Source organism: Vipera berus (genome assembly GCF_964194415.1).
Source record: "Vipera berus genome assembly, chromosome: Z".
Classification (NCBI taxonomy): domain Eukaryota; kingdom Metazoa; phylum Chordata; class Lepidosauria; order Squamata; family Viperidae; genus Vipera; species Vipera berus.
In genome coordinates this window covers 44,755,082-44,766,518 of record NC_138205.1, presented here as the reverse complement: position 1 = coordinate 44,766,518, position 11,437 = coordinate 44,755,082, and the positions used below count along the sequence as shown (strand labels likewise).

General features: G+C 39.8%; 1 protein-coding gene across 1 annotated transcript in view; it reads right to left on the bottom strand.

Moving 5' to 3' along the window:
* Positions 1-296: 296 nt before the first annotated feature.
* THRA (thyroid hormone receptor alpha) overlaps positions 297-11,437 on the bottom strand; it is a 158,394-nt gene continuing 147,253 nt past the window's right edge. The window contains exon 10 of the mRNA XM_081344131.1: positions 297-11,374. Within this exon, the coding sequence (XP_081200257.1) occupies positions 11,124-11,374 (251 nt within the window). The 3' untranslated portion in view covers positions 297-11,123. The remainder of the gene's footprint in view (positions 11,375-11,437) is intronic.

Below are 11,437 nucleotides of genomic sequence, written 5' to 3'. Positions count from 1 at the left end.
GGTTTTAAGTATAAAGTTAAGTACAAAGTTGCCTCCTTATTGGAAACTCCTTTCTATTCTCCCATCATCTTTGATGATAATCTGGATCCAAAATTTTAAAAAACAAAACAAAACAAAAACCCTTTCAGAAAGAAAGACTGGCTGGGGTGTGTGTGTATGTGAAGAAGGTAGTGGGATATCATAGAACTGCATGAGGTATGTGTTGGCAAAGAAATACTGAAGTGGAGGTATGGGAATAATAATCAGTGTCTCTCTCCATGACCAAGTCTGTAATGTGAAGGAAGAAAAAAAATCTGCTTCTTACCCACAAATTTTCATAGTCATTCAGTGCCCCACATGGATGGAGGAAGAAACTTAGGGGCATTGTGTCCTGAGAAGCAACACCTTTTACTACAGATTGCAAAGGATTTTGTTTCTCCAGGTGGCACAGCATACAAAAGAGATAGGAGAGATACTATGTTCCTTGCATTGAACTTTGGGCAAAACGTGAGCATGCCATGACGGGGAAGAATGACACCTGAGGTGGCAAAGTATCAAAGTATGAACTATCGTGGGGGGGATTCACACCCTGAGATCTTCGCATACGTTATGACCTAGGCAGCAGCCTACGTACCCTCCTACCCCAGCTGACATAAGATGGGGGACACTGCCCTCCATAGGTAAGTGGGCACATAGGAGTAAAGTTAGAGGCCTCATTTCCCCATTAGCAGTTTTCTTGTGTAGAGTGTCTTGCATATATAAATCTTTAGTATAAAGAGGGAAAAAGGAAATTCTACTTTTCTGCATTCAAACTCTATATGGAAAAGCTATTTCAGCTCCCCTTATGAGGTGGTGTTACATATGTGCTGGTGATGGAGAGAAGAGTGTTTTAAATGAGGACTACAATCCAGGTCCTAAAAACAGACATTTACAGGTAGTCCTTGATTTATGATCATTTGAAGTTATGATGGTGTTGAAAAAAGTGACTTATGACAGTCCTTGATCTTATAATTACTGCAGCATTTCTGCATTCATGTAATCACAATTTTGGGTCTAGATAACTGCCGTATGTGACCTTCCCAGCTAATTTGCGATAAGCAAAGTCAATGGGGGAAGTCAGATTTGCTTAATAGTTGAATGATTCAGGTAATGACAGCAGCAAAAAGGTCATGAAATCAAGTGTGACTCGCTTAATGACTGCATCACTTAGTGACACATTTCAGTCCCAATTGTGGTCTTAAGTCGAGGACTACAGTGCCGTTTTAGAAGCTTAAGGGGGAGCAAAATGCATTCATTCCTCACAAATGGTGAAGTGATGTTGGCCAGGCTGAAAAGGTTTACTTTGGCTATAATGTTTTAAGTAATCAAGTAATCCCTGTGAAAAAGGGGGCTCTTGCCTTTTCCTTGTGAGATACAACCAAATGAAGCTGGTTGTTTTACAACATGCTATTACTTGATCATACTCCAAAGGTATGGATTGAAACTATAAAGAAAGTTTGAATTAATCTAGTATTGTAAATTCTATCTGAAGCGATAATCTGTGCTAGTTCATTCACAAACTATTGCTATCTAACCATGCTATCTAACAAGCCACTATTATAGAAATATCAACCGTATCATCATCCAAAGTCTCATGGTCTCAAAAGATGAAAAATCATTTTCTTAATTTTAAATACCTCAGGCTGGCTTTCTTTCTTAAGAAAAGAAACCAAAAGCTTAGTTTCTCAAATTATTAAAGGGAATACAGAATTTAGCCAGATCACTTCAGCCTGCTAGGCAAGAACAATGAAGGGTTCAAAGCTCTACACTGGGTGCTAAGCTGAAATCATAGAAATGTTTCTAATTGGACAGACCATCTCTCATACCTTTCAGAGTGTCATAGGGACAATTAAACACATCAAGTGAAGTAGTATAATAATTAGCCAACTCAAATAAACTAAAATAGCTGACATTTCTATCTCTCCCTACAACTGCCTTCCATTTGAGACTTTGGCAGGAGGCTTTGCATGTATGTAGAGCAAACTTGTGCAAAGTGCAGATAGGGTTTACGCTCTGTATACATAGGGATATCTGCACACAGTTGAAAGAACTATACTTATCAAATACATATGCTCTAGATGGAAGTCAAGCAGGAAGTTCTGCACAAACTCAGTGAAATGAATTAGTCCCACTCATTTCAGGTAGTGTTTAGAAGTTGTTCCTTTTCAGTTCAACTACATGTATTATATATACACATAAATATGTTCAGGCTCCTTCATCCAAGGTCACACCATTTGTGACTATTTTCTCAGAACTATAAAGCCAATCTGAAGTTCAGTATGTGTGGGAAATTCATAAAGGTGACAACCAAAATACTATTTTATAGAGGCTGTACTATTTGGTATAAGGCAATGAGGAATTATTATCCTGCCCCCTCCTTCCGGATAATCAGGGGCATCTTTACATGCTTTGTAGATTTCAAACATAAGATGTTCCAGTTACACCTTTTCAAGGCAGAACTAGTTTACAAGTTGGGTTATATATAAAATATTTACAGAATTACAAATGCTGAACAGACTGTTCACTTGATTGATGTGTGAAAGTGTGTCCTTGCTGGCAACTTATACAGTATTATTAAGGCTTCTGGAAAGATGAGTAGAGAACTGACGTCAAGATGGGGTAGCAATGAGCAATGGTACTTCAACTGCCCTGACAAGATGGGGGAATATGAGACATTGGTGAAGTGAGGGCAAATGACAAACATGTTTTGAGACAGAAACAAATAAGAATGAAGAAAATGGGGTAAGGTTACAGCAAGAAGGAAAATGTCTGCAAACATACAGAAACACATATATCTACATGTAAGATATACCTCAACTCTGCCACAAGTGCTTGGCAGAAACGTTTGAACCCAGAGAATAGGCAAGGCTCAGTACTTCTAGCTTTTAGATATATTCAGCCAGGCACAGCAAGAATTCTTAGTCTGGGAGAGAACAAGCCTACCTATAAACAGGGAATACAAAACTGGCATGATAGAAGCAGAAAGACTCCGTCACGTGTGTATGAGATAGGGACCTTCTTTTCATAGAGAAGCAAATTTGTATTAGATATGTTTGTTACCTCTTAAGAATATTAAAATATGTACAAAGTCTATTAACTCAAAACCACAAGATTGGACACCCATACATCCGAGGTAATTTGCACTGCAGATTCACAAGTACCTCATTTACATTACTACAAGTAAAACCTGCACATTTAGACACGAGCCAATGCTGATAGGGTGTTCGGGACACATCTGGGGTCACCATAAACCAGAGTGTATATTTTTCATATCAGGAAGATGTTTATGTAGGAACACCACCAACAATAAGAGTAACAAACCCATTGAGATAAACAATACATGTGACCTCAGCAGGGTCTCCTAGCAGCACCACAGTGCCTAAACTGTTTCATGGCTTGTGCCTTTGCTCAATCTACAAAAAGTGCAGAACAACCTGCCTTTGGATGGCACTCGATTTTTCTTAGGCTGCCCAAATTAAAAAGAAAAAGAAAAGAAACAATCCGTTAGGGCCCTGGGCTGCCAAAAAAGATGCTGCACCTTAAAGTACATATAGTACAGGGGGCAAGGCAAACTCAGCTCAAAACCCTCTCCCCTCCAAAAAGGAGGTAGGGTATTAATTCTAAATGAAGATGGGATTTGGAATAAGGTAATGACAGGAGAATTATTTGAGATGTTTTGGGGGGGCTTCTGGGTTAAAGGGTAAATTGCAAATTAGTTACAGTACCTATGCAAACCTTTTCAGCCTGGCAAGAAGGGTTTTAAGTGGCAAGAGAGCCAAAGTTTCTGCAGGCCTTCACAGGCAGCAGAAGTATATAGGTGATCCTTGTTTAGCAATTGCCTCAGTTATGACAGGGATGAAAAAACTATGCAACTAATCCTTGCATTTATGACCTTTGCAGGTCTGTAAAGCAAACGAAACTGATATAAGATTGTACGCACAATCAGTTTCACTTAGTAACTACTTCATTTAACAACCAAATTTCCAAGGGTAAATGAGGATTACCTGCAGTTCATTTTTCTGTTACCAAAATAAATGGCATTAGCCTCCAGAGGTTTTTTTTTCCTTTTAAAAAAGTATATGGCAGGATTTTGGGTAAGAACATGAAAGGCTGGCTGCTGAAGGAGAGTCAAGAACTAGCCCTAGAGAATAATGTGTGCCTTTCAGTGTGAGACTGTCCAGCTGGAACCCCTTGATCTGTGGGGAGAGAAAGGAGGGAAGGAAAAGAGGCTGATCTTAGGCAAGAACGCCAAATGCACTGGAACGGTTTTTGGCAGGCAGGCTGGGGAAGAAGATCTTAAAAATCATTATTCAATCTAGGTCAAAATCAGCTTTCCAATTTTTTTTTATGTATTGCTTATTCTAACTGAAAATAAGAAGAAATATGAGACCCTCCAAACATTTGTAAATAGTTTTGCAGAATGCTCGGCTTTGGGAACCCTGTTTTTCTGCATCTCTGTTTTGAAGCAAACAGCCCCTCACTTGGATGCCATGTGAATTTAGACAACTGGAATACGCTGGTATGAAATTAAGATTGAAGATAACTTTATCAGTTAAAAGGTGATCTGAAAAAGGATTTACTCGGGTTCTCCTCCACAATACATTGGCTTCAACTCAATTAAATGGAATTCATGGAAGCTGAACTTTAGAATTAACCCAGATGTTTGAGCCAATTGATAATTTTATTCTGATTTTTTTTGGAGAACATTTAGCAAAGTGGCTAGGATTTGATTGCTGAAGAAAGCAACAACTTAAAAAAAAACCTCAGAAAATGGCAGTCTTCATGTTTATTTGTGCAAGATTTCTTGGCCTAAATAAGTGGACAGAGCACTCTGGAATACTCCAGAAATTTTCAAAATGCCATGTAAGAAGCACAGTGGCCACAAATACACTGCTTCAAAAGGAAAATGCAGAAATATTTTGTATATGGGCCATGTTTGTAGTAGGTGCCAGCTTGGGACAAGCATTCCATCTTAAGTGAGCAGAAAGAAGTAATCCTTTAAGAAGAGGATTTCAAATGGTTGATTTTTTTTCAGCCTGCCTTTATGCTGGTTTATATATATTTTTTTAGCTGATCAGTCCAACTCTCTTTTATATTTACATTCATTTCTAACCTAATTGAATTGATATCGTTTCAAACTCTTTTCAGCTGAACTGTGTTTAATGCATGTGTGTACATCTAAAGACCTCAAATCTCCCTCAAGCCCCCCTCAATTCTTTCAGATGCTACATTCATCACTGACCCAAGGAGAGTTTCACACATTCTATGGCCCTAAGAACTACTGAATGTGTCATTTGATTCAGTAAAAACATTGTTTATGTGACCACGTTCAACTAAATTGCAGCTCATTCATATCAGAAAATCATCAGTAAGGAAGGCATATGCTAATAAACATGCTTGAGGCTTAGAAATTACATACCTTGCAAAGCATCTCAATTTCTGAAATGGATACAAATGGGTTGGGAATGCTAACCACTTTGTGTAGTGCAGATACATTAGTGAAAGTTGTACCTCTCCCTGAATGAAATATGAATAAGGATAGAAAATTAGTCAGTCAGTAAGCACCCTTTGATACATTTCTATAATATCTGGGATGCATTAAAATCTTTTCAGTTTGGAATGAATAATTAGATAAAAAAGAGTATAAAAAGATAAAGAATAGCTTGAGTTGAGTTCAACTCCTGATTACATGGATAATTCTGAATGTCTTTTCCCTTGTCAAAGTTTATTCAATATTTCAGTTAGAGAATACACATTTCAAGAGATCTGATTTCAAGCCAAATCCCTGAAATGCATGGAAACTTAAGGAGCTTTTTTCCTTTCTTTACAACAGTTGTATGTCAGTCCAATCAGGGTCTGTGGGAGGGTGTGGCGCTGAAATACTATTGCAGTAGTAACAGATGGATTTTTAAAATACAGTTGGAAAATGATTAAGTAGAAAAAGGCTCCTGCCTGAAAACCTGGTACAGCATATTGCTATTTTAGCAAGACTGTTTAACAAGACTACATAAAGTCAATGGACAATGCAGGAGTTACAAGTGAGTGAGAGTCACAAACTGATACCTAATGCTCTATTTTATTTATTCAGTGAGTTTCAGCTCACTGAAGTTTGTTGTAACTGTTTTCTGGCCAGAAAAATGATTCCTACTACTCACATCTGCAGAAATTCCTGAAGTATTTCCACTGGAAGAATCATGGAAGGAAAGGACTGAAAAAAGCTAAGGAACCTTATGGCATTACAGGGAAGCATCCATATTTAATTCGGAATAAGAATGCCTGTTGCGTAGTCAGAAAGCAGCAGATTAAGGCTGGCTTCACACACTATATGTTTTAACCATGGTTTACTGAATAAATTAACTGAGTTCATAAAATATGCTAAACCATGAACTATGGTTTTAAAAGATGGCTAAGTTTCATACTAAAGTAAAATCAAGGAAAATCACATTGTATCTTAACATAATGTATGAAGCTAGCCTAAGGATAATGCAGTAGGCTAAGAGTAATGGTTGCACACAAAAAAAGTCTATCAAGAAAAAGGTGGGGGCTGCTTTGGATGGTTATACTAACACTGGGCAATATTTAAAAACTTACTAAATTGTGATATCTCAGCACAGGAGCGAGCTCTGGGCTCCTGTAGCAAAATGAGGACAGCACAGAGGTACCTACAGATCAGAGCCAATTCCTCCTGTTTCAAATACTGTGCTTCCCTTACCAAATACTCCTTCAAGATAATTGTTTCCATGGTCTAACGTTATCCAATTGTAGCACCCAGAGTAGATATAGCAGTCAAAATCTGTAGCCTGGAACTAAGCAAAGGCTGTTCTTGTGAATTAAGTGCTACACAAACCTCCGTGGATAAGTGCTATGTAAACTTCTATGGCAGATCACTTGCATGGCACCAGAGAGGTCCCACAATCGGTTCCTAGCATCTCCATTTACAAGAAGCTGTCTTTCAACTCTCTGAATGAGGGAACAAAAAAATGAAATTCTCTTGAAAAATGCAGCTCTACCTTCTGTTGAGGATTCTGATTTGCAAGAAACTCAAGCAGTCAGATCAGTTCACTGCTCTCCAGCCCCACGTTCTGCTCGGCTCTCAGGTGCTACCGCTAGAGGAAAACGGCCTGATGCTTTGGGGGCTGCTATAACTCACAACTCATTTTATTGCACAGGGAAGATTAATGTAAGAGGGGAACTATTTAACAAAGACTTGCAAGCCTGCTTCATGGGACTGATACAGATTTTAGAAGTGATGGGTATTATTAGAGAAGGGCAAAACAATAAGGGCTGCAGCAAGAAGGGGCAGTGTTAAGTGGTCTGAGTAAACTAGCTATTTCATGTTTTATTTTTCGGAAAAGCTGGATTAAGTATGAAGGAACCTAAGTCTCTAATAAGCTGTGTGTACGTGCATGTGCGTTTGTAGGTATACAGGAAATAGCATGTTATGACATAAATAGGATGAGAAAACACCAATCTTTGAAATTGGCCAACTAGGCTATAAAGTTTCCCATCTTTGGATGCTTTTCAAATTGTTATTGCATGGATATGAGGCTTTGGGGATAGTTTCAAGCAAGGTTCATCAGCCTCTACACTGGACAAAACTTCTGCATCTGCATATTCTCCAGATACATTGTTTCAATGGACCCAGCTTTATTCCTTGGGGAAATAGCTGGTAGAATACAACTGGGCTTGTGTAACCTCTGCGGTTTAAACACAAACATTTAACTCCCAAACCAAGAAAAGCTGAATGCTGCTCTAAGAAAAATGGAATAATTAAGCAAAACTGCAAATGTGGGCTTCTTTTGCATAATGTATTTTGTTTCAGCACCAGAGGTATGTATTCCACACCACTGGAAATCCCACTTAAGGTCTGTTCTTAGATTTCATTAGGCTTCATAACCTGTCTTCGCTGCCATACAAGTTAGAAACTTGCTTTTTAAAAAAAAAAAAACCACAAGACTGTTAAGATCTGTATTCAACATCACATTTGAGGACTGAGGAACAGGCATTGCCTTGAATATTATTCAATATGACTGCTGGCATTCCCGAGACTCCCTCCAATTCATCCCAGCAATTACGTCCCCATTTAACCCCCTGTCATTTAAAGATGATAAAAATAAAGCAAAAATCAAACAAACAAAAAAGCATTATGTTTTTCCAACCCAAATTTTTGTTTGTGTGACTTTTTTTTCTTTTTTGTGAACAGACCCGTACAAAGATTTTTCTTCTTAATTAAAAAAAATTATACATATTTTTATATATATATATATATATATATATATATTCTGTATATTAGCTTAAATTGGAGCTGAGTTCTCCATGCGCCGGCCTCTGAACCTTCAGATGGTACATCCAACATGCACCCAACCCATCATGTAACATTTCCCACGGCGTCTTGAATGAGGTAAGAGGTAAAGGGTTTTTTTTTCCAACGGAAACCATGTGACAGAGAGAAAGAACAAGGGAAGGGGGGGGGGAAAATAAAAATATACCCCTCTCCTGAATAACATATTACAGCTGCAGAAAAAGAAAAAGGTCTGGCTATTAAGTGGACACAAAATGGATCTACCACAGATAAAGCAGTTTAGAAGAGATAGAAAAATCTGATCTATTTAACGGTGTTAAGTGCCAAAATACTTGCGTTAAGGTGATCACAGTCTGGCTTGCATTAAAGGTGAAACAGACAGGAAGAAAGCGGGAAGCTGGTGGTTGTTATCTTGTTTTTGTTTTTTCTTTAGAAATACCTCCTCCAAGGGCAAACCTTTAGAGTGGGAATTCATAACTGGATGTTCTATGTCAAATATGGCCCTAGATACCAATTGCTCCACCTTCCCCAAGCGTCAGCCAAGAGGCAAAAATACAGGATTAAAGGCAGGGCTGGTGGCTATTGAAATGGGGCTGTTAGGCCTGGTCGACCACAATTTACTTATTCCCCTTCTCCAAATGATGTTTCCACAAAGCTAACAGCTGGCCAGAACTACAGAGGTTCTATTTTCCAACAACCAGTTACAACCACATAAGTACAACACTAAATAATGAGGGGGGGGGAAAGCTGAAATCAAAGGGAAACCATATCTAATTTGAAAACTTGAGGTGTTTTTCACTTGCCAGCTTGGGCCAATTCAGTTTTACACATGTGGGTAGCCTGCCTCCAAGTTCCCAACTGGATCAGTTCTAATAAAGATCATGCAGCTTGAGGCTTGGGGCATTGCTCTGCCCATGACAGTTCAACTTAGGCAGAATGACCCTCCTTCTGTGCAAGGAAGTGCATTTGATTATTATTTCACTGATCTAGTGCCCCTCTGAAAGGAAAAATTAGACTTAATCAGGCCAGGATAAAACCTTTCTAACAGGCTTCTGCCTTATAAGAGAAACCTTTGCCTTTTCTTCCCATGTGCACAGACACAACTGGGACTGCAAAAGAAGTGCAGGGGACATGGAATGCAGTAGGAGAAAGAGAAGTTATTATGCAGAGCCCACAACCTCTTCATACAGAAAGGCTGTACAATCCTGGGTTGGAAAGGGTGTGCCATGTCCCCATGAATTTCACTGTCTTCGTGTTTTCTGTATTGCTAAGTGCCATTCCCCCCACCCACCCCGCCAAAACAAGAAAGAATTGAAACCTAACTTTGATTCTCTTGGAGCACTGAAGAGTTAGGATTTCTCCTCATTCCTTCCCCAGAGAGAAGGGCATCGAAGGGAGGGTGCAGCAGGGCAGCAAGAATACTAGTGCAGAAAGAAGTGTACCGCCACGAGGCGTGGGAAAGCGTGTGCAAAGAATTAGCAAGGGCTATTTCGAAGCCCAGTGGGAACATTGCATGCAGCCTTTCAGCTGGGAGGGGGCAGCAGGTGTGGGTGGGAATCTGTCAAATCCACTCACCTTGCTGAATATATGGAGGTAGATTGGCTGAAGCTTTGGGGAGGGAAGAGGGCACAACGACAAGGAGGAAGGCTGACGAATATACCTCTCAACACTGGAGCGCAAAGCAGGCACCTCCTAAGAGGCAAGCCCCGCAGTGCCATTCGAAGCAACATAAAACAGATCTCTCTTTTCTTTTATTCACTCACCTGTTTCCCCCATTAAGGGAGCGAGCTGAGGGGAAGGATTTTCATCTCACTCAAAGTGCATTTGTCCTTCACACGTGGACCTTCAGCCTCAATTTAAGGTTTACTATTTTTTTTGCCAAAACATCTGTGACCTTCCTCCTCGAACCTGCCCCTAATAATTTAATATGATTTCTTTTTTCCTCTCTCTCTCTCTCGTTTCCATTTCTTCCTTTCTTTTACAAAAAAAAGTGCATTTTCGATTTTAGCCTCCCAGGGAGGGTAACTAAATGCTAAAGTTCTTAAAGAAAAAAACAACCAAACACACTCTGACGTTTCCTGGGACCGTTATGTGCAAAAGAATATATATATATATTTATATGTATATATATTTATATATATTGGTAATCAAGTCCGTTTAAACGAGAGAGGTTTGATCAGGGCTCAAGAGGTGCCAATTGCTTCCAGTGTTGGGGGGGGGGAGGGCGGAAGAAAAACTTTTCTTTAAAGAAGGAGAGAAAGGCAAAGCGTTTTGGAGGGCGGGGGGGGGGAGAGAATAATATATGGATTGTTTTTCTCTTTTTTTATGTTAAAGTTTAAGACAAGACATTTCACCCTGGAAAGATGACTTTGGACAACAGGGGACATAACAAGGGGGTAGGTGGGAATTGTATTTTCCACTGATTATTGTTTTTTTAAACGAAAAACCTGCCTAGACAAAGAATGTGTTGGCTACTGCACATGTCTACCTCATAACCCAGATTTTGTATAGCTTTGACTTTTTTCATGGCCCACCCCCTCACCAAGGAAACCCTTGCCTCCCCTAACCAGGGGATTCATTGATGCTGACGTGCAATATTTAGAAAACCAAAACAAAACAAAAAAAATGGAAGGAAAAAAAATGAAAACAACAAAACAGAACAAAACAATGAAAATCTGTTGTGTCCGAGGTGAGGAGGGCCTTGTGACCCAAGTCCAGACATCGCCCCAGCCCCAAATTGCCCCATGTCCCCAATTCACCCACGCCACCCTGTTTGCCCCCTCCCTCCATCCCTCCTCAGGCCCTAAACCTCCTGATCCTCAAAGACCTCGAGGAAGAGTGGGGGGAAGAGCTCTGTGGGGCATTCCACCTTCATGTGCAGGAAGCGGCTGGCGTGGCAAGCCCCAATCATGCGCAGGTCGGTCACCTTCATGAGGAGCTTGGGCCAGAAGTGGGGAATGTTGTGTTTGCGGTAATTGATGTAGTGTTCAAACGCCAGCAGATAGGTCTCTTGGCATTTTTCAATCTTGTCAACGCAAATTAGCCCACTGCGGTCTGCAAAATAAATGGAAAAGAGGACACGCGTCAGGCAGACTGAAGCTGCATGTGTAAATTGGT